The sequence below is a fragment of the Natrix helvetica genome (assembly GCF_964273705.1).
Source record: "Natrix helvetica genome assembly, chromosome: Z".
Classification (NCBI taxonomy): domain Eukaryota; kingdom Metazoa; phylum Chordata; class Lepidosauria; order Squamata; family Natricidae; genus Natrix; species Natrix helvetica.
The window spans coordinates 22,727,953-22,753,834 of record NC_138554.1 but is presented as its reverse complement, the minus strand read 5'-3'; the positions used below and the strand labels follow the sequence as shown (position 1 = coordinate 22,753,834).

Genomic DNA, 25,882 nt, shown 5'->3' with positions numbered 1-25,882 from the left:
AGCCCAATGGTTCCCAGCCTGTGATCCACAATGATCCTGAAGCTGGGGCCTTGTGAGAGTGCCAAAATGAGAACTGTGCATGTGTGTGCTTGTGTGTACTGTACATACACTCTTGGGAGGTTGCAAACCGATAATATTTTGACTTTCTCATCCAATATCTTGTGAGACTTGAAAACATTGCATGATTTTCAACATTTCAGCTTATTTTTTTATTGAACCTTGGGACCCTGCAGATGCCACCTGTGGGAATTACATGGGCTATTGCTCCTCTAGGTATTAGACTGCTGAACCCCAAAGGAAATGCTAGTTTAACTTGCTTCAGCAGGTTGACATATAAGCTTCTCATAATGTGGTGATTAGGAATGATCACATGTTCTAACTCATTGCAGTTACGTAGAATAGCCAGGGGAAAAAATGTTGGTATATGTAATGATATGCCAAAACCCTGAAACTTACATCTGGGAACGAACAGTTTTAGGAAAACAATCCAGGCAATTTTTTCTCACAGCTCCCTTCTGTCCAAATTGTCAAATCAATAGGACTCATTATTTGATGACTGCAACAGAATGCATCAACTCACCTCTATTTTAATTGTCAGAATTTATCTCCTCCCCACCCTGGTTATATTGCAAGGGGTTTCCTGACCCAGCCCCTGCTAGTTCAAGTATTGGTCTGTCTGTCCCCTTCCCTGCTCTCTTGCCCTCCCCAGTTCTTGGGAGAGGCCTTGCTCCAAGCCAGTTTCCTGCCCACCCACCCCCATCTCCTTTTCCTGCCCCACCTCCTGTGTGTGTGAATGACCAGCGGGACGGGAAATCCGTGCGCAGTCATTCTGGATTTAAGTCACAGCATACACAGGAACACCATAGCAGAGACCAAAGGAAGGAGAAGATGGAGCTTGGCCCAAAGGATGCCTGAAAGTGAGTGATGTGCAGAGAACACAGCATCTGGGACATCATCTATAGCTGGTAATCATGTTAGTCTTGGTGTGCATTTGTGTGTTTGGGGGCAAAATTTCATAGACTTTATAGTTTAAAAACCAGGTTTGGACAGTAAACAGGTGGAAAAATGGGGGAGACTGGTGTGGATAAGAATGAATCCTGATTTGTTCCACCACATCTCAAAGGGAACATAATAAGGTCTGGTACTGGTATTTCTTCACCTCTAGTTTTGTCTCTTTCCACCGTTGCTTCTCATTAAATCCAGAAGTTGGGAGGTTGGCTTTCTCCTTGCACTGAACAATTATTTTGATCCCACATTAGAATCAAGTCCCCCTGTATCATTCTTTAGTTTCTCTCAAAAATATGTTCTCCATCAAATCAATATTTAGGGAAAGTTGATAAAATGGGAATTGATTGGGAGAAAAAATACCTGATTGGGAACAGCAAACCTATTCTGAGTAGCAAATTGGACTAGATGACCTCCAAGGTACCTTCCAACTGTGTTATCCTGTTAAACAGTTAATATACTGCAACCTCCATTATTTGTTTTCTTTTTTTAATCTCGGGGGTGGGAAAACGGGAAGGAATGCCTGAAGAGCAAAACTTCTGAGTTCTGTGCTTAAAGTATTAGAGCTTTATGGGAAAAGGAAAAGGCGCCATACACCAGCTGATTAAATAGAGAAGAATTATGTTTTATAACTTCATTTTATGGCTCCAATTAAAGCATTGGATAGGGAGGGGCCCGGATGGCTTCATCTCAGAGGGTCTCCCCATCGTTTCCAGTTTCCCAAGAACTAAGCAGCTCATGTGAGGTGAGGCCCAGCTATTCTGACCCCAAAGCTGGTTATCTCATCTTTTCCTGTTGACGTAACTGTTCGAATCAAGGCCTATGACTCATAGCCACCGTGGAAGTTCTGGATTTGTTCTCACTGCCTCTTTGATCTAGATCTGAAATATGCAACTCATGAAAAATTAGCTAATTGGAGACTGGAAGGTTTAGTCAAGGAGAAGATCTAGTATAGCTGTTGACAAGCTACTTGACAAGATTTATTAGGCTACAAGAGTATATGGGCAGGCCACATGGCCAACAACGAGCTGCTTGGTAATTCTGGGCACCCTCCAACATATGTGAAATGCCCCAAGCTAGAGAAGGGCAAACTATATGAAACAGGAGAGTAAGGACAAACTAAACCGAAACAAGGAATGGCAAGCAAAGTCTTTCCAACTCCATTTCAGGACTGTGCAGTTTGTGCAAATAGGTACATATGCACATACATGCCACTATATCTGCATATTGCTTCTCTAAATGAAATGTTTAAAATGATTAAAATTTATTAAAATCGGTCAGTTGATGTAATTCAAAGTTTCAAATTTTTAAGTTAGCAAAAGTGTAGGGACCAGTTTGCACATATATTCGATGTTGGGGCCAATGCTTTCCAGGTGCTAAATATTGATGAGTAATGCTAACACATCTCTGTCCGCAGCCTCACTCTCTTCTTTTGCTTCTTTACGTAAAACAGACCTAGAATTAGATTAAAATAAAAGAATGCTATCCAACAGCCCCTTAAAGAAGTGCTCTTTGTAGAGTAAGAGATGTGGCTACTCTCTCAGGGAGCCAGTCAAGCAACACTGGAGGTGGCAAAATAAGAGAAAGGCAAAAGCAGAGAGACTTAACCATAGGGCTGCAAAAATGTAGGCAATCAGTAAGTGGCAGCAAAAAGTCAAGAGTTTTTGTAACTCCTTGCTGTCAAATGGTGATCATCTGGAGTATTGCAGTCCAGATGAGGTACCTTAATATTCTAACCGACTCATCAATCCTGCTACTCAAATTGGAATCCATCTGAGAAGAAGCTAGGGCTTGTCACGTAGCCAGATTAACTTTTAACTCTGTGAAATTCAAGATTTTGTAAATCTGATTTTGTAAAGTATCGTTTTCATTTTTTCAGTTATTGTGGTACTCAGATAATATCCACACCCCTGCCCCACCACACATCTTCTCTTGTTCATAGCTTTTCTATATTAAAGCACAAAAAAGCCCATACTGTTTTAAGAAAGAAATTAAAACTGTTAATATTGTGCTCTATGTGACCAATGCTCTTAATATCCAACAGCTCTACCCTGCATCAAGTCACATTCAGAAAGCCAAGGTTTAAATATAAAGGAAATAAAAAAAACTATAACTGCAAGTGGTGAGAACAGTTGGAGAAGCTGTGTCCAAATGCTGCAGAAGCCACTCTGTTTAGGTCAAAGAACATCAACCAGGGGAGGACACAGTATTTTTCGGCCTGTTTCTCTCTCCCCACTTCTTCTTCCCTTCCTTGTGTCTTTCAGTAAATTAAAGTGTTTGTGATCATGTTCTCGGATGAGCGAAAAGACGGGAGCCCCCGCTTTGGGAAACTTCACTTTCCTGTGGGGCTGTGGATCAACTCACCAAAGAAGCATTTTGCAAAGTTGGGACGTAGGTGGCCAAGCGTGGGGTCTGTCAAGTAAGTATTCAAAGAGAACTATTGCCTAGCTTCCCTCTTAACCTGTCGATATCCAAAATTCATAGCAATACCCTTTCCTCTGAACAGAGGTATTCATATGACAATTCCAGGCTTGATTATTACTAAACCCTAGTAACACTGAAACATGGGAATGGACTGTTTCTTAGGAGGATGGAACAGAAGTGCTATTGACTCTTCATCAGCCAGTCAACACCTCAAAACCCACTCACCTGTCAGGTGCAAAATATATGAGATAGTGCTAGGAGCCAGGGCAGAGGTGGGTTGCTGCCCGTTTGACCCGGTTTGGCCGAACTAGTAATGGAATTCAGGCTTGGGTCGCAGAACCGGCAGCAACTCAGGCCTGACATGCCCTCAAACCATTTCCCTCTCCGCTGCTGATGTTGCCACCATGTTCTGTGTGCAATTTACATTGAACAGTGCACGTGGGTTGCAAACCGGTTGTAAAACCGGCAGCAACCCACTCCTGAGCCTGGGCCTATATACACCATTATGCTGGCAAAATGTTTTATTGCCACAGCAAAGAGTGGCTCCAACTGAGGTGTGCCTGTGAAAACAGCTGCAGTCAAATTGAACATTTACTACACTAGAAAAGATCCTCTCAGGTCATTTGAGCTGACCTCAAATTCACAGCAGTGTATATGAGTCTCAGTGCTTGTCTTCTTAAGATATTGCACCAATTCAGGCAAAAATTGTACAGATGGTCCTCAATATATGATCACAATTGGGACCAGAACTTCCATTGTTAAGTGAGTGATCATTAAGTGAGTTGTGCCAATTTTACAATCTTTGCTGCTGTCATTAAGCCAGTAACACAGTCACTAAATTAATTTGGCTTTAAGCATTGGCTTCGCGTGTAAAGCCATCTGGGAAGGTCACAAATGGTGATGATCATGTGACCCAGAACACTGCCATTGTCATAAATACATGCCAGTTGCCAACCACTTAAAGTTTTTCCTGCTTACCAGTCAACAGAACTGCCATCACTCAGATTTAGCTTTATTGAGAAATTTCCCAGAGATCAGTGTTTCTCATTCTGGGAGTTGAAGTTTGCACAGCTTAACAGTTGCCGAGGCTGAGAAATGCTGCTCTAAATGACGACAACCTGAAACAATTGGTACAAAAACAGCGCTTTTGGTCCTGATCCTGGAATCCAAAATTAAAATGTAAAAAACTGTGTGTTGAGATGATTATCTCAAATGGGAGGCATGCTTTGGCTCAGTTCTCTATATTAGTTTATTTGGACAAGTGGCAATACACTTTTTTCATTTTAGCCTTATAAAAATGCTCATCCCAGAGTCCTTTGATAGAGAGATGGGTGGCATATAAATTTGGTAAATAAAACACAATAAATCCCCATGAGCTTTTGCTTCTCTTCATAGATCAATAACTTTGGAATTTATCAATTGATCTTTCCCCTTTGAATCTCAATCCAGTTGAATTGGTTGGGATCTATCCTTCCAATCCTGTCTATTCTCCCCTCAGGTCTACGTCCTCAGACACTGCCAGTCGTGGCAGTGAACCTGTGGAGATGCGCCCAGCCAAGAATAAGGCTGCGCGACACAAGAGGCTTTCAACGCTCTTCCAGCGAAGTGGGGTGGGAGGGCCCACAGGTGGGGGTGGAGGCCGCTGGGCCAGTGAGAAGAAACTAGCTGATCTCATTGACCCCCTGCCTGAAGAACGAATCAAGCCCCCATCTCAGGGGGAAGTGCCAGGAGTCCTGAAAATTTATGGAGGGGATATCTCCATGGGTGCCAATTATAAGAGTGTGCTGGCAACTGCACGCTCCACTGCCCGCCAATTGGTGCGGGAGGCCCTGGAGCGCTACGGGGTGACACAACCCAATGCTGAAGATGCCTACGTGTTGTGTGATGTTGTGGGCAGCGTTCATGGCATGGATAGCTCCTGGCAGGCCCAGTATCTCCGGGCAGTTGGCGATGGGGAACGGCCACTGGTGCTGCAAGATGTGTGGAAGCCCAAAACTGGTTGCACTCGACGCTTTGAGATTCGCCGCAGATGTGATGTGGAAAGGATGGTCGAGGGGGAGGATGAAGATGGAGGCGGTAAGTGGTCTTCTTTGATGCCAGTCAGGTTTTTCTACTCCACATTCATGAGCTGTACCCATTTTTCAGACATTTGCTTTTGTTTTTTGAAGGAATTCACATTTCTGGACCTCATGTGCAATTTATTTATATGCTTGATTTAGATCCCACCTTCCACCCCAGTAGCAACCAAAATTTAAAACCGAAACAGAATATATAAAACCAGAGACATAAATTAAAATTAACCCTACATTTTTATAGCTAATTAAAGAAAAAGCCTTTCTCTGCCCAGCGCGATTAATTTGTGGAATTTGTGGGCACGGGATGTTGTGCAAAAGATTTGAGTTTAGAAGGTTTTCACAAAAAAAATAATATTTGCTTGGAAATCCAGCTCTATTAACAGCCATTCATTAGCCAAGACTGCTGAAAACAGAACTTAATGTATTTCAGAGTTCCAGATGTTGGAGGGAATGATAGGATGTATCAGTCCCATTGTGCACTGTTGAAGGTCTTCTTAGGACCATCTAGCTGGCTACTATTAGCCTTTAGTCTGTTCCAAAGCTGCTGTTCTTGTAATGAAGAAAAGAGTTTCCCAGAACTGTTATTTACAACCTTATAGGATGTAATGTTTTCCAGTGGCCCTTGGCTTCAGTCAAGCTATCTCCGTTCTTCTAAAACATTGGCACAACTGCTCTGAATTCAACAAACAGATAGTCTTCAACTTATAACCACAACTGAACCCAACATTTCTGTTGTTAAGCAAGGCAGTTGCTAAGCAAGAAGTGCCCTCTTTTGCGAACTGTTTTTGCCACAATCGTTAAGCAAATCACTACTGTTGTTAAGTGAATCATGCGATCACTAAGCAAATCTGACTTCCCCTATTGATTTTGCTGATTGGAAATTGGCTGGGAAGGCTGTAAATGGTGATCACATGACCCCAGGACACTGCAAATATCATAAATGCTGTAAGCTGCTCAGACTCGTATCCAGACTTGGGTGGTAAATAAATCTTCTAAATAAATACATGCCAGTTGCCAAGCAAGTTTGATCAGGTGACCATTGCGATGCTGCAATAGTTGTAAATGTGAACACTGGTCATGTCATTTTTTTTCAGTGCCATTGTAACTAAATGAATGGTTTTAAATCAAAGACTACTGTGACTACTTAGCCCCCGTTTCTCGTAGGTATTAACTCTCAGTCACGCCGGCAACAATCCCGACGCTCCCGGGCTGCTTCGGGGGGCCATGTGGGCCCCAAAGAGAGAGCAGACAACCTCTCGCTCCGGCGCAGCATCAGTGAAATGAATCTCAGCACTAAGCGCCGCAAGGACCGCAAAGGAGTGCTCAGCATGGCAGTTGGTGAACCAGTGGAAGGGGGTCCAGTGGAGGAATCACGGCTCAAAGCAGCCGAAGAGGGTGAGGGCAACCCGGCTCCTTCAGCCTCTGAAGAGGAGGTCACGGATGTGGCCAGCCTTGAGCAGCTAACTCAATGCCTCATACAGCCCCCAACTGAACACCCCTATTTCCTGCAGTTACTGGGCTACAACGAAAAACAGGTAAATGTCTATGGAGATTCTCAGTCATCCAGGTCATAGTTGTCCCAAAGGTGCTTTTTCAAGAGGCAACTGGATTTTCTGGTTTTTCTTTAAAGACGTTTCGCTTCTCAACCAAGAAGCTTCTTCAGTCCTGACTGAAAAATTCAGCCACAGCTGAAGAAGCTTCTTGGATAAGAAATGAAACATCTTCAAAGAAAAAACAGAAAGTCTAATTGCCTCTTGAAAAAGCACCTTTGAGAAAAGCAGGAAAACCCACCTTCTGCTGATGGACTCATTCAGCTTTTCATAGCATTCCCAAGAGAGGAAAGGCTAGGACAGTTTTCATCAAATGGATGACCTCTTGAAATGCTGAACTTTAGCTCTTATCTTTTAAGACACGCTGATTGGGATTATGAGATTTTAAATCTAATTCATCCAGAGAACGCCAGCTAGGGAAAAGAAGGACTAATAATTCTTGCCTATTCACTGCACCTGACATCTTTGTTAACACGCACATTTACACATAACAGCATTAAAGAGACTGAGACTGAGAAGAACCTGGTCCAATGCCACAGAGAAAGAAATTTCATATGCACAGATATACTCGCAAACACTCCAGGGCAGTGTTTTGGCCAAGCTTCCATCTGGTCTAGTCATCCCATCCCTTGAAACTGAAAAGTACAGAATTTAATAATTTCAAGCTGCCGTGTATAAATATTGCATAACCCAGGTTCAGGGGGAAAGATTGTTTAAGAAGAATGGAGAAAGGGCGTTGGTACTTACCTGATATGCCTCTTCTAATAGGGTGGAGATAGCTCCCAAGCATGGGGTTGATGTCCGCTCTCGGATTGGACTGAGTCTGATCACAGATAATTAAGACACGCCCCTGTTGCCAGATATATCCAACTTTCGGCGAAGAAACACACAGACTTGATGTGTCATCAATGGAAAACAACAAACTTTAGTACACAAGCAACAAATGTCCAGTCAGAAAACTTATTACACGAAATGCCTATTAAGATAGATACATAGGTACATGCAGTCAAGAAATCCATACATCCTTATTGAGGAACAGTAACACACCAAGGAGGGGCTAAATGCTATCTCCACCCTATTAGAAGAGGCGTATCAGATAAGTACCAACACCCTTTCTCCATAGAGATGGAGGTAGCATCCAAGCATGGGACCTACCCAAGCTGTACTGTCCTTATGGGTGGGCCAAAAGACTGGTCCGAAATACCCCTTTCAGGGTGAACTGTCTGTAAAACCCTGTGGCCAAATGCCGTTTCAGCAGATACAAACTTGTCCAATTTGTAATTGGTTATAAAAGGTGAGGGTGATGCCCAGGTGGCCACCCTGCAGATCTCCTCTAGTGAGGCCTGCGTTGCCCAAACTGCCGTGGTGGCTGTGCTTCTAATAGAATGGGCCGTGATGCCCCTCGATACTGGTTCATGCTGGGAATCATAAACTTTGGCTATGCAGTTTCTTAACCATCTGCCAACAGTTGATGCCGAGACCTTCCTACACATAGAGGTGGGCTGCAAGGAGGCAAAAAGTGTTTCCGAATTTCTAAAGGTGGAAGTATGATTAATGTATACCTTAAGGGCCCGCACACATCCAACTTTTGCCACTTTCTCTCCAATGGATGGGCCAGAGCTGGGCAGAAATTAGGTAAAATAACCTTCTGAGCCAGGTGAAACCGGGAACAAACCTTGGGCACAAATGATGGATCAAGTCTGAGTACTACCCTATTACTGTGAAAAGTGCAGAGATCTTCCCTGACTGACAAGGCCTGCAGTTCTGAAATCCTCCTGGCGGAGGTAATAGCTATCAAGAAGGCCACCTTTAAGGTAAGGAACTGCAAGGGGGCACTGCGATGGGGCTCAAAGGAAGCACAGGTGAGAGTGTTAAGCACGTTAGACAAGTCCCAAGTTGGTACCAGTGGACCGCAGGTGGTCTCAGGTTCAATGCCCCCTTCAGAAAACATCACACTTTGGAGTGTTGAGAAAAGACTGTCCCTCCCCACAGGTCAATATAGCGGCTAATGCGGCTACTTGACTCCTGATGGTATTTGGGGCCAGCCCCCTATCCAGCCCGTCCTGTAGGAAATCTAGGACTCGGAGCACTGAAGAATGGGTGGGGCTAATGCCTTTACCTGAACACCAGGTAGAAAAGGTCCACCAGGTGGCATTATATATACGGTTCGTTGAGGGCCTCCTGCAGGCCTGGATAGTATCAATGATCCTGGAGGAAAAGTTGTCCTCCCTCAGATTTCCCCACTCAAGCGCCAGGCAGTCAACTGGAGCCACTGAGGGTCTGGGTGCTCCAGCAACCCCTGGCTGAGGGAGAATATGTCCTGAGGGATCCTCCAAGGTCGGTCCACCAATAAGTTCTGCAGGTCGGCAAACCATGGCCTCCCCAGCCAATGTGGGGCCACTACAATTACTTCTACCTTCACTGAAATTATTCTGTGGATGATTTGAGGAATCAGAGGAAGTGGAGGGAATGCGTAAAGGGGGCCTAGTGGTCACAGGCACCTGAGAGCATCTATTCCCTCTGCTCCCCGCATCACAAACCTTGTGAAGAAGCTAGGGAGCTGTGCATTGTCTGGGGTGGCAAACAGGTCCATGCTGAAACGGTCCAAAATCAGTCAAAAAATATGGGGATGAAGATGCCATTCTGCATGGTCCACCTTGGCTCGATTGAGCCAATCTGCCTGAACATTCGCCACCCCTGAAATATGCTCCGCAGTAAGCAGGACCAAATGCCTCTCCGCCCAGAGGCCTCTAGTCTTTTGGCCTCCAGCATGAGTGCCTTGGATCCGGTCCCCCCCACCCTGATGGTTTACACGGGCTTCGGCGGCCATGTTGTCCATCAGGACTATCACATGCTGGCCAGCAATGGTGTGATGAAAAGACTGGAGGGCCAGGTGAATGACTCTGAGTTCCAACCAGTTTATGTTGCGAGTCCTATCCACCTGATCCCACTGCCCCTGGGCCATCTGTGACTGCAAGTGGGCCCCCTAGTTGTATAGACTGGCATCTGTGGTGACAATCAGTCTGTGTAACACCCTGAACTGGCAGCCTTTGGCAATGGCAGTAGAACTCCATCAATGGAGGGAGCAAAGGACGTCCAAGGGGACGGAGACCTTTGTCAGGGAGAAGCTCTTGTGTGCCTTCTGAAAAGGTAAGAGAAACCATTGAAGGTCTCTGGTGTGTAGACATGCCACGACCTCTCCCACTAGGTGTCTAATACTGAGCTGCCTATCCTCTGACAGGAAAACCTGACAGGCCATTGTGTCTATCCAAGCTCCCAGATGAAGAATTTGGTTGGTGAGTTCAAGATGGCTCTTAGTTGTGTTAATGGAGAATCTGTGTGATCACAAGGTCTGCACAGTGACTTCTAGGTCCTCTCTTGCCCTGGAAGTAGATCAAAATGTATACCTTAGCGCTCAAGCTAATACACCCTTTGTCCCTGTGCTTATCCAATTTGGAGGCTGACTTGGAGGCCTTCTTGGGCCTGGTGGGTTTTTTAATAGTCTTAGAGTGCCCTCTGGCGTCTTCTCCCTTTTGGGATATAGAAGGTAATGGTGGTGATATAGGAGCACTCTCAGTTCCTTCCAAAATGGATCTTGCCAAGGGCCTGGCATTGCACGAGTCTCCCCCAGGCACAGAGGTAGGTGTGCCCTCCATTTTGATCTGACTTCCTTCAGGCTTGGAAAACAAAATGGCATTCACACCTTTTTGTGACCATGCACTGAAGCAGTGGCTCAGTTTCAGGAGACAAAATGGCATTTGCGCCTTTTCTAGCGCAGCGCTGAGGCTGTTGCTGAAATTTAGCAGCTGAAATTACTCGCCAGCCCACGAGGCTTCAAGGCGCAGTTGCCAACGGCATCACGGTTCTACGCCGCTCCTCTTCCGGCTATCAGCAAACACTGGTCTCCACCATCAAATTGAATTCACCCGGTGCGAGGGATCAAGGCAAGCCACTGCCATTTGATCCACGTGTGTCAGCGCATCCCGATCTCTCGTGCTTATTGCTTGCTGTCGCTTGCCACCAAGTGGAGATCTGTAGCCAAGTGCTTCCTTAAAGTCTCTCCTGGACTTGCTGGCTACAGACAAAGAGCGCTGTGCTCTCTTCCACTCAAGTAAACAGGTTACCAAAAAAAGGCTATCAAGTAATCCTCTGGAATAGCTGAGGCAAGCTGACAAGCGCAAAGCCCTTCTGCTCCAGCCCTACTGGGCTGAGCTGTCCATGGCCAAACAGCCCTCCAAGTGCCTGATTAATGAGCCAAGCGATGCCAGAACAATACTCACAGTCACAAATTTAGAAATTTAGGAATTAAGAGTCAAATAGTGCTGAAAAGTCTCTGAAATATAGGAGCAACCAGATGACATGTCCTGTCCTTTCGGAGTGGACTGAGTCAAAAGCTGGGTATATTTGGCAACATGGGTGTGTCATAACCATCTGTAATCAGACTCAGTCCAATCTGAGAGCGGATAATGTCAATTCCATGCCTGGATGCTATCTCCACCTCTATGAAGAACAAACCGTAGCTGAAGTCTTGGGGGAAATCCTTCACATCCCCTTTCCCCCACCCTGTCTTCTTATCAAGCAGATTGAGGAAGTCAGCCTTAGAGAACTGACTTTAATACCATGAAAATCTAGTCAATTATCAAATTACTGTACTTTTTACAAAACTTTCTACCTTTCCAAAGAGAGAAAACCTGTGGGAGTTCCTCCCTCAGCAGTATAAAAATATTGGGGTTCAAAAAACACATTAAGACAACATGCTATACCACAAACCATTACTCAGCACAGAACTGCTTAGCCTATGGACCATGCAAACTCAAGCAACAGTGTATAGTTTCTAGGGCCCGACTTAAGTGTCCCAAACTTTGGGCATTTGCACTCTTAAAGCACCTCATTGTCACAGACAAAAAATCTTGAGTCTTCTTTTGGGCACAGGCTGGCAAACCCAAGTAAAAACTACACAGATTTCAGAAAGGGATCTTTCATGCTAGTAGAGAGGAAAATGTAACCTTGCAAACTGTACATTTCCATTTGGGCCTGCAGGGAATTAATTAAATTCAATCATTTTCTTTTCGCATCTAAATCGGGTGGCCTCTTCTCACCTAAACTGCACCCTTCCCAGTTTCTCACACTGCTCTGCTCCATTCCTCCCTTTCTGCAGGGGTTTGTGATCCACGTGATGACACGTCGCCGCCACATCTTTGGACGCCCCGAGCGTCGCCCAGCTCCAGACCAATCGAGTTTTGTAGACACCTTCCTGAATGCCCCCGACATCTTGCCGCGACACTGCTGTGTGGTATCCTCAGTGCCCCCTGCTGATCCCAGCCAGCCCTGGAGTTCAGCCATGGTGCGGCCTTTCCGGGGAGCATCTATCACCCACAATGGTGCCCCGCTCCATCGTCAGGTGGAATTGGCTCCTGGAGACTTGCTGGGCATGGGGCAGTACTTCCTCTTCATGTACAAAGATCCAAGAGCTGCCACTGCTCCTCCGGCTTGGCTGCCCAAAGCCTGGGTGTCTCCAGGTCTGGTGGGGGCCTTGGCTTGCCAGGCATGTGGTCGGTCCCTGCAGGAGCGGCAGGAGGCATTCCGGGCCTATCTCAAGAGCCGAGAACCTCAGCTTCGCTACCGCCCCCAAGAGCAGGAGGCCCTTTTGGCTGAAATTGTGCGGCTGCAGGAAACATCCACTTGCAGGCTGGGACCCGCCTTCCTCTTTGGGCTCTGCCTGGAGCACGCTGCTCGGGAGCTGGAGCCAGGCCATCTGCCCAGGTTGATAGCGAGGATCGCTCAGTTGGTGAAGGAAGCTGTTTGGGTAAAGGATTTTCTACTACCTTGCTTGGGCCCTGTGATATCCTTGATTTAAAAGGATAGTCCTTTATTTTGGAAATCTGTCCTTTAGATTTATTTAATTACATAAATCTATGTATTTAATAGACGGTTCTCCACTTATGGTTCTCCACTTATGACCAGTTGATTAGTGATTGTTGGAAGTTATGACAAACCAGAAAAATAGGACTTATGACCTGGATTCAAAGTTATGAGAGTTGGGTCACCTCTGCAGTCACATGATCTTTGGGCACCTGGAAACCCAGCTGTATTTATGACCATTTGCAGTGTCTCACGAGCATATAACCACATTTTACAATGGTTTTGCCAAAAATTGTCATTTACGGTTCTTGCACCCACACCTATCCATTGGTTTGCTCAACAACTGCAATATTTGTTTAATGACTGAGGGTTTGCATACTGCAATTACTGTAGTGATTCACCTAAAAAGCACAGCAAAAAAGGTGTAAAACCATCATTACAATCGTAACTTGAAGACTATCTTTCAGATGCTGAAAGCACTGATGACATTACCTAATTTGGTAACAAAAGATCTGCAAGAAAACAGCCAAGCTCAGAGAGCACCAAGGACCCCTCATTTCAACCCTGAACTGCAAATATTCTCCTGTCTCAGAAGTTACAACCCCACTTTCTTTTCTCCATTCTGAATCTCATTAATTCAAACCCGCATAATGTGTGTCATGTTATATCCATTGTTATATGGCTATGACATTCTGTCATGGAATGGAAGACAGCATGACTAGTTTCCTTTAAAAAAGGAAATACCAGAAAGGAGTACTGTAAGATAACTGGTTCTTAAGAAATAATTGCAAGATGTTACTTCTCCTGGCTCCACATAAAAAGTAAAACATTATCTATATTCTTCTTCCTTTCTTGCTTTCTAAAATTTCTAAAAATAATCAGAAGAGAAACAAAATCATGCAAATGTAAAATAAAATCTTTACGGCCATAGCTGAGCAGAATTATACATGCGCAGAACCTATAGGGAAAACCCTCCATAACTGACCTCCATATCAGATCTCTTTAAATGAAGTAAATGTAATAAATACTTTTCCCCCCATTGATCCTGTAGAAGCCCTTCTGGCTATCAGGTATGGAAAGGGTTTGAGACCAAGAATGTAGCTCTCCCTAAATAATTTCATTCTCGTCTTATTCTTCTTCCTAGGGCAAGATCAAAGAAATCAGAGATCGACAACCAGAAAAGTAAGTAAATTAATGATCTCTAGAAGAGTATGTTTTCCAAGGCAAGACATAATATTAGGTTTAGTCAGTACTGCAGCTTGTTTTGAGCTACAGAAGTGATTTGTGAGATACAGCGGAGAAGTCTCTAGTCATTTTTGTTGCTCTAGTCAAAGCAACAAAGATGATTAGGGGACTGGAGACTAAAACATATGAAGAACAGTTGCAGGAATTGGGTATGTTTAGCTTAAAAGAAAGGACTAGGGGAGACATAATAGCAGTGTTCCAATATCTCAGGGGTTGCCACAAAGAAGAGGGAGTCAAACTATTCTCCAAAGCACCTGAGGGTAGAACAAGAAGCAATGGGTGGAAACTAATCAAGGAGAGAAGCAACTTAGAACTGAGGGGAAACTTCCTGACAGTTAGAACAATTAATCAGTGGAAGAGCTTGCCTCCAGAAGTTGTGAATGCCCCAACACTGGAAGTCTTTAAGAAGATGTTGGATAGCCATTTGTCTGAAACGGTATAGGGTTTCCTGCCTAGGCAGGGGGTTGGACTAGAAGACCTCCAAGGTCCCTTCCAACTCTACTATTGTATTGTATTGTATTTCCTTTTATCAGGGACCGGAGCTTTGCATTCCTGGCAATTTAAACTTGTCTGTACCCCTCGAGAGCAGTGAAAAATGCTGCTCTATCATTCCTGGAGAGAAAGGTTCATCTGCTAGTCCAGTCAACGTCTATTTGTGGAATATTAAAAAGATCTCTTACTCTTAGTCTGAGATGGCCCAAATGGCTTAGGCACAGCTATTGACAAATGTTCTCATTTTAAAAAAAATGACCTCAAACACTTCCAGAAGTTTGTGCCTGAGGATATTTCTATGACCCAAGAACATAATAACCATTTTCAGTTCACTAATGTTAGCCTTCCCTCCAGATTTATTGAGATAATATCTCCCAGAATTCCTAGCCTTGTGAAGGATACAGGACAATAGAAACTGATTTAGCAGATGTGCTGATCTTCTGGAGTCAATGTTCCTCAACTGTGTTAACTTTAAGATGTGTGGACTTGAACTGTGCTACTGGCTGGAGAATTCTGGGAGTTGAAGTCCATACATCTTAAAGTTGCCAGGATTGAGGAACACTGAGCTAGACATTTTTCTAGCTCTGTTGGTCTCATTCAATTGCTTGTTCAGCCTTCTGGGATGCTGGGATGCAGTTTATCTTTCTCCATCTTCAGACATCTCGATAGATCATGGAGGTAACTCCTACCAGTTCCAACCAGCACTGACATTTTGGCATATTAACTGGAGATTATGAGAACTGACCTTTAAGAAAGTCAATAGTAAGGACAATTTTAAGACCTATGTTCTCAACTGCTGGTTGAGGAATAGAAGTTCACATGTTCTAAAGTTGCTAGAGTTAGATACCCCTGATTTACAGTAGTAAATCCTTTTGCTGTTTAGCTCTTCACCTACCTGTAAAGATTAATTCTTCCCATTTAGTTTAGGCAACTTTCCCACAACCTTCACTTAAACCATAGTCCATTTTCAAATCAACAGCATTTTCAGGTCATACATAATAAATACCAAGAGATAGCAGGCTTTGTAGAGATCAGTAGTTATGTGTGATTTTCCCCCTAAAGAAAACAAAACCTCATATCTATCTGCTCCAGCACTGTAAGGGGGAAATTACAGGAATTAGAGAAGAATGGAACTTTTTTGATACACAATATTACTGAACAAAGCTATAAAATTACAGCATACCTAAGGTCACCCTTGTGACAAACTATTTCAGAACAATTGCAGCTTGGCTGTGCTGAATATGTGTTGTCCAGATAAGCAATACAAAATATTCAGAACTTCTCAAAGAATGCAATGAAAAGGCATTATTGTGTGGTAGCAATATAAACAGTGTGAAAAGCAAATTGCAAATGCACAAGTGGAAACCACACACCTCTGTCCTCTTGAAACAAAGTTCACAATCATCAAGAAAGGCTGAACTTGGCATGAACTCTGAAAATGTGTAGAATGGCTTGAATGCAAAATATCCAGTCCAGTTGTTGTTTTAATATTCCAGCCAAAAGTCAGCTGCCTCTTGTTGGCAGGTGAGAACTTCTTCAACCTCCCCCACCCCTTAATGCTAATCTCTGTCACTCTGATGTGTCGTGCAGCCAGCAAGATAAAGGAGAAGCAGGAAACCTCAGCATTGAGGAAGTGGCAGCTGATCTGCGCCCCCTCATGCTTTGGATGGCTAATTCGATGGAACTACTCAATTTAGTGCAAAAAAGAGTCCTAGACATTGAGAAAGATCTGGATTTGGAAGGTGAGCCAAGACTATTCTTTTTTTCTAGCAGCCGAGGGAGGATTGAGGAACAGGGACAAGCAGCCAACTATTTTTCAAAGATTCATCCCAGAACAGAGGGGTCAAGGAAATAGGACTTCCTGATTTCTCCAAGACTCATATTATTGACTCATGATAATTGTGAGGTCACAGAAAGGGGGCTGAGTTTACTACCACTTCCTCTAGAAAAGGCAATGTTAGCTCCACAAGGGCAATCATAGCTTCTGCATAAGTAGCCCAGAATTTTAAGGACATACCAAGCTGATATGGCTGGATATCCGTTGAATATTGTACCTTGTAGAGCAATTTGAAAATGTTCCTTACATTCCTAATTTCATTGCAGAACAACTCTCAGTAGAACTACCATCTATCTGTAATATTATACAATGTTCTCAAACCCGCTGCAGGAATTTCACACAATGCATTGCTCTCCAGTGACCTGGAGACCTGTGATGAAGCCATGGCTGTCTTAGATGAAGTCATCATGTCCACATTTCAGCAATCTGTGTACTACCTCACTAAGGTGAGCAAGCACTCCCCAAGGAACGAGCCTGACTTTTCGACCCTTCCCCTTTTCCAGTGGTTTCAGTGTCTAATTCTCTCCTCATCCGGCAGACTCTATACTCAGCCCTTCCTGTCTTGCTAGACAGTAACCCCTTCACAGCCACCACCGACCTGTTGCATGTGCCTGAGCTGAGCAGCATGCCGGAGGGAATCCAAGGGACCCTGGCCATCTACCAGGCAACCCTTGAACTCACCCGTGACTGTGACTTGCACCCTGACCTTGTTTCGCAGACCTTTGGATACCTCTTCTTTTTCTCCAATGCTTCACTCTTCAACACCATCATGGAAAGAGGTGGGCCAGGAACACTATGCAGACATTTCCAGAGGGCGGGAGGAGGAAGGTGACACAAATTTGAAAGAATTGGAAGCGGGTGATTGGGGGGGGGGAGGAGAGACTTCAGTATTTTGTGGAAGAAAACTTAATAGGTTCACTTCCATAACATAGGGCTACAGAGTACTTCAGGTTTGAAGACAAACAGGTGCACCTAACTGCATCTCCCTCCTAAAAAAACTGGTTTTTTGACTCTGACTCAAGCTAATTATAATTTAACTTTTCAGATGGGAGAGAGAAATCAGCAAAGGTAGAGGAAGAAGATTGGTTTATTCATACAAAAGCTTTTGACATAGAGTATAGAAACCAAAAATACCTTAAGGCTTTGCGTAAAAAGGGCAATTTTTGAACACTAAAATAGGCCGCATCTTTTGTGTTGTGAACAGTTTAAGACATACAGGGTAGCAAAGGATTATGCCACTTGAATTATCAGAAATTTTTGGATGGTTGAAAATGGTGGAGCAAGAGGAAGGAAAGATTAGAACAAGAAGGTAGAAGAACGGAAAGGAATTTACAGAAAGTGTTCCCCTGGCTTTTGAGTGTTGGAAGGAAAAGAATCAAGTAAAAGTGTAAGAAAGTAAAAAAAAATTGTAAGAATAAGGAGCTTGAGGGTTCTGTGAAGAAATGGACCATGATCTGCCCTAAAATTAAGGATATTTTCCGTGTAGCTGCATTCCCATGGCATTATAAACTAACCAGATGGGTTGTGTGTGCCAGGTTTCAAATTTGCATTCGTCAGTCTTATCATGTTCTGCAACTACCAGACCTTCAATTGAACTGTGAAGTACAGCATGTCGAATGATTTCAGGAACTTTTGCTTTGAGGTGCTTTTTAAAAACTTGCTAATGTGGACAAGTGGAGTGGAGGAGAGGAGAGGAAGAAGGAAAGATGGGAGGGAGGGGGGGAGAGAGAGAAAGAAAAGAAAAGAATTTGGATTTTGAATGAATATTTTAGCCAGTTGAGGATTCTGCTTGTTTTGAGACCAAGTGAAGCAAGAACCCCTTTTCTTTCTATCAGGGAGATGTGAGAAAGCCCGAACTCTCCACGTTCTGTTTGTTGCTCCTGAGCAGTGAAAAGAAATAATCCCATTCAGCCTCTCCCTGCTACCCAGCTTCCCCCCCTCCCCCCTTGCCCCAGCAGCTGTTGTTTCCTCCTATTTTTTCTTCTGGTCTCTGGTGGAAGCCGGCTATTTCCTGCCTGTCCCAAAGTTCAGGGCTGCCCTCGGACGCAGCAGGAAACAAGCCTGGCTGCCAGGGGCGGTTCCCTCCTCCAAACGTGGTGGGGGTGGGTTATGCTGGGGCTCAGCTACTTGGCAGGAAAACCAGGGTTCATGGATGTCAGCCAGGATTACCAACTCTTCCTCCTTGCCTTCCGCCTACCACCCATCTCCAGGTGGCTCCCAGTCTCTCTTCCAATGGGCCAAGGCAGTGCAGATCCGAACCAACCTGGACCTCGTCCTGGACTGGCTGCAAAGAATTGGCCTTGGGGACATCGCCACAGAATTCTTCCGGAAGCTCAGCAACACAGCCAACCTGTTGTGCGTGCCCAAAAGCAGCTTGCTTCAGGTGAGGGAGCTGGTTCACAAACCCCTCCTCTCTCCAAATGGACTTGAGGGGATGCAGCTCAGGCCTTTGTTCACATTCAGGGCTGTCTCTGGTGTGGTTCCTGACTTATGGCCATTCGTTTAGAGACCATTCAAAATCACAAGGATCGTGAAAAAAGTGATTTACAACTGATCCTTAAAACCATTCCAGCATTCCCCCCCGACATGATCAATAATCGGGTGATTGGCAACAGGCATTTATTTATGACAGTTGAAGTGTCCGGGGATCATGTGATGACCATTTTTCTTTCCAAGCCTGCAAAGGGAATTTGTGAAGGCAGATAAGCTTAAGAACCGTATGATTCACTTAACAACTGCAGCAAAAAGGGTCATAAAATTGGGCCTGACTCACTTAAGTCATCTTACTTAGCAATAGAAGTTCCAGCCCAAAATGTGATTATAAATCAGAACCATCTACAAAGGGACTACTTACTATCAGATCCTGGTAGCCTTTTATGTAAGATCTGATGCCTTTAAAGTAATTACACCAGAGAATATTACAAAAGTCCCCCCTCCCACCTTTATATGCAAATGCAGCAGTCAAGGACTTACGGTAACCAATATAGCTGTGTTGTTGTTTTTTCTGCAGTTCTGCCCAAGTCCATCCTGAGAATCTCCATTTTCTTTACTACATATTTCTATATATTGAAATACAAATCCCAAAAAATGTTACAGTAATAATTTCAGAAATGAGAGGTGTGTGGGTTTGTTCTCTCCCTGAGTCTAGCAGGACAGGATGTCCTGATTAATAAGTAATAAATACTAAAATAGAAAATAGGTGTCACTTATTTTTCTCAATCCATTATTTAGTAACACTTTCCCTCTCTGTGTATGGCTTACACCAGGAGACCAAGTACCTGTAAATCGATCACTTTGTTTTTAATGTGTAATTAGTAACTTCAGTTGGTTAAACCTTTTTGATCAAAATCCATGTTTTAAAAAATAGGAGTTCTGCCACATTTAGTATCCAATGATACAGGAAACATACCTTTCCCCCTCTCCAATTGTTTTTATTCATAAACAAATTTCAGTCCATGAACCAATAGCATCAAACTATTGACCAGCTATGTTTCTTTTTAAAATGTGGGGAGCAGTATAATTTTGTCCTCTTCGAAACAATTATGCTGCGTTAGGGGAGTTAGATGCAAGTAAATATTCCACTGAGAACGAGTCAGATTTGAAGGACTGTCTTTAGGGCCACTGTAATTTAAAAAATAAATAAATGTTGTATTCTATCGATATCCAGACATCTTGGTCCCGCCTAAGAAATGATTATCCAGCATTAACACCAGCCCAGCTCCAGCATGTGCTTAGAAATTACCAACTGGGACCAGGCCGTGCATCTCCTGAATGCTGGAACCCACCTGACAAGGAACAAGATGAGATGGCACAGAGTACGTGAGCTTTTAAGTGTAAAGCCTATATGTTGTTTGCAATTTTTTAAAAAAACTTAGCAGGGGTTTCTCTTGCCTTTATCACCTTAATCAAGGCTCAACCACACCCTGATGACCAGTTTTTCTTCTGGCGTTTCCTTATTCTTACCCCAGCCCATGAGTGAAGCAGCCAAAATCACCATTAGGTTACCAGTATAAAAATAATATTCACCATTAGGTTGCCAGTGTAAAAATAATATTTTCTTCCTTAAGCCCATGCTACCTGCCCACAGCCTCAAAGTCTATAAAATCTGTCATCCATTCTCTTAGATGTGGGTGATTCTAAATAGGATCAAAGGTGTGTTTTGGGAGGTGGGGGCACACTTTCCTCTTCTAGTCACACACTCTTTCCTCTCCCAGCCTTTGCCTTCTTCATTAATGCTTTATTTTCTTGGTTCCTTTCAATCCTGCCACAACTCTCTTTCCCTGTTTTTGACATCATCATCTTTTCTTCAAGCTTCCACCAAGGCAGAGGAGAGCAGAATGCAGCATTTTATCTTGGGAAGAAGGCAGCCTATTTTTCATTATTCATATTCTATAACGGTACACTGAAATGTATCTTTTTGTTCAGATGTGGCACCCCTATTCTTTTCCTGCTGCAATTGGAAAATATGGAGGGAACCTGAGCTGACTATTGTCCAGCTTTCAAATATTTGGCAGTTTCATGCCATGGCTGGTGGAGGAAACTTGTTTGCTCAGCAATGTGGTAATTTCAGGTCTCCTGTGCAAAAAGTAGCTAGTTATACTAACAAGGCCTGGGCTGCCTCCCTTCTCTCCAGGACTATTTCTGCCCCATTTCTATCTTAATGCATTATTAAATTTATATGACTCTCATCTCACTATGCAAAGCACTTTGGATGGTTTACAATGCAGTAAAGATATAAATAAAAAACATTTTTATGAAACTGTAATCCCTTGATTCGGGGTGGATTTGGGGCAACTAAATGTAACTGAGCATTTACTGGCCGGATGCCCTTCCTGATGCCTAAGCAGAGTTTGCAACATATATTTTTTTCTCTACACCCTGATAGAGAAACATCTGTTGCTGCCTAGAATTGAACTCTCAACTTTCCAAGTGGGAAACAACATTTTCACACCTAAGCCATCACACAATTCATAAATATATATAGTTAAAATTATATACATATAAAAACAATTCCAAATATTAAAATAATTTAAAATTCCAAGAATTAAATTTTCATGTGTCATGTTATTTATCTTGGAGATGCCCAGATAGGGTATTAGGAAAGAGGCAAACCAACCAAGCTAGGGAAACCCAGGCTGAAGTCTAAAGCCAGGCCCATGCTACTCTTTGATGGTAGATGTTTTCTCTACTGGTTGAAAGAAACTATCAGCAAAGCTGAAGGGCAAAAAGAGTTTGCCTATGAGAAGTACACCCTCTAATGAGCACAGCGCCATTCATCAGTGATGAGGAACAGGAGAGGAACTGGCATTGAGGCTAAAAAATCTTACACTGCCTCTGATCCACGCTGACCCTGGATGACTGGGTAGTCCATGCCAGGTAGCAATTCATCAGGTGAAGCTTTTCTTCTGCATTCATGTGTCTCTTTTCATTCAACTCTAATCTGGATTTCTCCTTTCCCTTTCTCTGGAATTCTTTCACCTCCAAAACACATAAAACTGGGATATGGATATTAAAACCAACCTAGCATAGACACGTGAAAAATGTGAAGAAAAGAAACATTGCCTCTAGTGAGAAATCAGCCCTCTCGAAATATCAGCTTGTCAACACCAATTCAGTCACGATGTTTCAATTGGTTTTGGTACAGCAGATCATGACAAAACCTATAACGCTGGTGTTTGATTTAATGTTTTTCTTCTTCCTTTCTTATCTCCTACTCATGTGTAAAACTGGTGGAAACTCCAGTTGGGAGTACAAATTCTCCTGCTAATAATATTTGAAAGATACTTGGTCATGATTTAAAGATTCTCCTCTAGAGAAACCTGATCATCAACCTGAGGCACGTTGGCTCAGTGGCTTAATGATGCTAGAAATGGTCTTTGCTCCAGCTGTTCAAGTCTAGCACTGTGTGGTGGGGGTAAGCTCCCGCCGCTCATCTCCCCTTCTGCCCACCTAGCAGTTCGAAAGCATGTTATATGCGAGTAGGTAACTAGGTACCATTCCAGTGGGGAGACGAGTGGGCGCTTTGTGCAGATGGTTAGAATGTTGCTGGCATTGAACCTTCCCAGTTGTGACACTCATTTGCAAGCCTTTTTCAGTGGAGGGAGAGGAGTCCGGATAACACTGCAGGAAAGCTGCTCATCTTCCCTTTTTGTGTAGAGCTAGCTCGCCCCCTGTGGTACACCTTGGAAAGCATGTGAGCATGAACCAAACAGGGCTAGCAGTCAGCCAAACTACTATTCTGCACTAGCATTGTAGTCTCTTAGCTAATGTACCATCGCCGTACATTAAATAAATAAATAACCACCAACTTCTCTCTTTTCACCATCCTTATTCTCTCCTCCCCCCCAGGTGATATATTTGAGAGCTTCACCGACCACCCTCCCCTCATTCTTCCATGTGATGGCTTCCGCTTGCGTCTGTCAGAGCCCGTGCTAGATGATACTCTCCATCGCCAACTGGTGCGCTTGCGCCGTTTTCTTTGGGAGCTGGAGCGTGAATCTCTCCCAGCCAATCAGAGAGCAGTATATGGGCTGGATCCCAGCCAATGAAAAGAGGGGCTGATGCCAACATTCAAGATGGTGCTTTGACCTCAAGAAGCTCTTTTCAACAAAACAGACTCCGGTGGGTCGGGCTGGATAGAAACCCTCAATCTGATTCTGGGAAATGCAGAATCACCTGAAATAGCTCTTGCTTCTTTGCATGCAGAATGGTCTGGGAAGATCAGCGGTTGCCCTGATATCCAAGGTCAGAAAGAATAAATTCTTTGGCTTCTGTTCCAACTTTGCAGCCATGCCATCTGGTGGCAGGTGCTGACTTCAAGGACCAACCTGGAAATGTCTTTGAAACCTCAACCCTAGGTTATTATTTTTGGTCTCAGATAGTACTGTTTGTAGCAAACTATGTATTCTTCTTTTTTCCCCTTTGCAATAAAACGATTATCTGAAACAAATGAATCAAATATTTTAGGGTGGCAGTCAGCAACCATATCACCCAGAAGGCAGAAATGTAGGAAGCAGGAAAACTAGAAGAAGTGTATTCTGGCTACCACAGACCCTCTTAGGACAATGTTTTTCACCCTTGGCAACTGTAAGATGTGTGGACCTGAACCACTCAGGAAAGCTGGGAAATTCTGAGAGTTAAAAGTCCACACATCTTAAAGCTACCAAGGTTCAGAAACACTGCCCCAAAATATGCTGATTTGGGTCTGATGAAGCTGTCTGTCCTTAAGGTGAAACGTTTTGTGAGTAAAGGTGCAGCGTGCTGTTCTTTGGTGTCTTTGGTGGAGGTTTACTATCGCTGGGACGTGCCTCTTTTCCATTGTCCCAGACCACAAGTGTGCTATCTTTGTCAATCGCATCAGTTTCACTGCTGTGCCTGGAATTAATCTCTGAAATCTGAGCCTGGGGAAGACCTATGAGCTCATGCCCCTCCCCTCTCTGGACGAAGCTCCCAGCAAAGCAGTCATACCAAAGGGTGGCCCGTGCTACGATTGCTTTGCACCAAGGATATTGCAACCAAGGCAGGAAATCCAGAACAGTTCACCAGGCATTCTTTATTTTATTATTTTATTTCAAGGGTGTCCAAACTTGCTATGCTGGCTGGGGAATTCTGGGAGTTGAAGTCCACAAGTCTTAAAGTTCTCAAGTTTGGACACCCCTGTTTTATTTATATCCCGCCTTCATTATTTTAACAAATAACCTGAGGTGGCGAACATATACAATACACCTTCCTCCTCTTATTTTCCCCATAATTTCCCCCTGTGAGCTGAGTTTGGCGGAGAGGGAATGGCTTGGCCCAAAGTCACCCAGCCGACTTATATTCCTGTGGTAGGACCAGAACTTATGATTATAGAGAGGGAGATCCAAGTGAAATAAATGATCAGGGCCAATTCAGTAAATCAGGACTTTTAGCTCTGAATCATGAAGCTCTGAATGTGAAGGCCTGAATGTGAAGGTCTGGCTGCCCACAGCCCCATTCCTTGGGGAGAGGGACCATGCCAGGTATAACACAGCTCACACAAAGACATAGATCAGAGGTCCCCAATCCCTGGGCCGTGGCCTATTCGGAATTTGGCCTCACAAGTGCTGGGCCAGTGCGCATGTGTGATGTGTGTCAACCAACCATCTTCCTCTTTAAAATGCAGGTAGTCCTCAACTTACAACAAAAAAGTCGTGATGATTATAAAGTGGATCACCTGATTTCATTACCTTTTTTGCAGCGGTTGTTGACTGAACACCACAGTTATTAAGCAAACTCATTGTTCGCTATGAGCCAGTTTTGCCAAAATCTGGAAGTAAATGTTGGTTTTCTGCAAAACCATCATAAAGCAGTCACGTGATTGCAGAACACTGCAAATGGTCATAAATGCAGGTTGGTTTCTGAACACCTGAAATGCAGAAACGTGACAATAAGGAGAGGGCAACAGTGGCAACCTTGGAACCAGGCCGTAAGTACTCTTGGAGACTCTGTTATAACGTCAAATGGTTGCTAAGCACCTGGTCATAAGGATTATCTAAAAGACAGCAAAAAGGCTTGGCTCCTGGCTATGTGAATCTCAAGAAGAAAAACAGGTTTATATATGGGTATTATCCTTCACCCTTGTCTATATTTTTTACCTGGAAATGCATATATACTTGAGTCCAAAACAGATTATGACATGAGAGCCACCAAAAGCAATACTGCAAAATAAAATAAACTACTGCCTTGTCTTTTCTCTCATTAGCTATGAATGCCTGTGTGCTCTTACAAACACACACACACACAAATCTATACACATGCACACTTTTTCCACCAAAGTATGGAGGAGATTATTTTTTTTACACATGGCCAGGAGGGGTCAGTGTTGTTCATCTGAATACATGGCCCAGGCCTACAAATCTAACAGAGGTCTTAGCTCCTGTCCTGTCAGGTCGGCATCGCCAGAAACAACGACACACGCAGGCTGCAAGTGCAGCTCCGGGGGAAGGTGGGGCATAGGTGGTGCCAAGGGGCAGGGCCCAAGCGGGGACACAGGGCAGCAAGCATGTCTGACTTTAAATACCCTGATCAGAACCTGATCCGCCACGTCAGTGAAATCCAGCGCGGGCCTCAGACAGCTGGCAACAGGTGACACCTGTTGTGTGAAGAAACACTGCCTGTGGCCTGACAGTAGCGGATGGGAAAGGGCAAAGGCAACCCAGCGAGACCCTCGCCATTTGCTCTGGGTTTTGCCGGGTCTGCTCTGAAGAGGAAGGCTTTGGTGTGATAGGCAACGTCTCTCATAAGAAGGGGATTGCCCTGTCCACAAGCAGGGCCACCTAAACTCAGTGCCCCTGTGTCTGCCATTTTTAAAGGTGAAAAAATAAATACAACATGGTGTCCTTCCAAATTTTCTTCAGTAACCAAGGGAAGCA

The 25,882-nt window shown here is 44.0% G+C and overlaps 1 protein-coding gene across 1 annotated transcript; it reads left to right on the top strand.

Annotated features, from left to right (window-relative positions):
* Window positions 1-840: 840 nt before the first annotated feature.
* On the top strand, window positions 841-23,429 carry RASIP1 (Ras interacting protein 1). The gene is made up of 12 exons (XM_081970045.1): window positions 841-965; window positions 3,270-3,424; window positions 4,928-5,505; window positions 6,669-7,039; window positions 12,213-12,860; window positions 14,061-14,098; window positions 16,244-16,395; window positions 16,821-16,936; window positions 17,029-17,269; window positions 18,701-18,873; window positions 20,158-20,305; window positions 22,839-23,429. The coding sequence occupies exons 2-12, from the start codon at window positions 3,291-3,293 to the stop codon at window positions 23,036-23,038; spliced, it is 2,799 nt and encodes a 932-aa protein (XP_081826171.1). The 5' UTR covers window positions 841-965; window positions 3,270-3,290; the 3' UTR covers window positions 23,039-23,429.
* Window positions 23,430-25,882: the final 2,453 nt, after the last annotated feature.

Excerpts from the sequence above, each read along its gene's own strand:
- RASIP1 (XM_081970045.1), top strand. The coding sequence starts at position 3,291 with ATGTTCTCGGATGAGCGAAAAGACGGGAGCCCCCGCTTTGGGAAACTT. Across the intron at positions 14,099-16,243 it reads AGAGATCGACAACCAGAAAA|CCAGCAAGATAAAGGAGAAG; the intron begins GTAAGTAAATTA and ends TGTGTCGTGCAG. Across the intron at positions 16,396-16,820 it reads GAAAGATCTGGATTTGGAAG|GAATTTCACACAATGCATTG; the intron begins GTGAGCCAAGAC and ends AACCCGCTGCAG.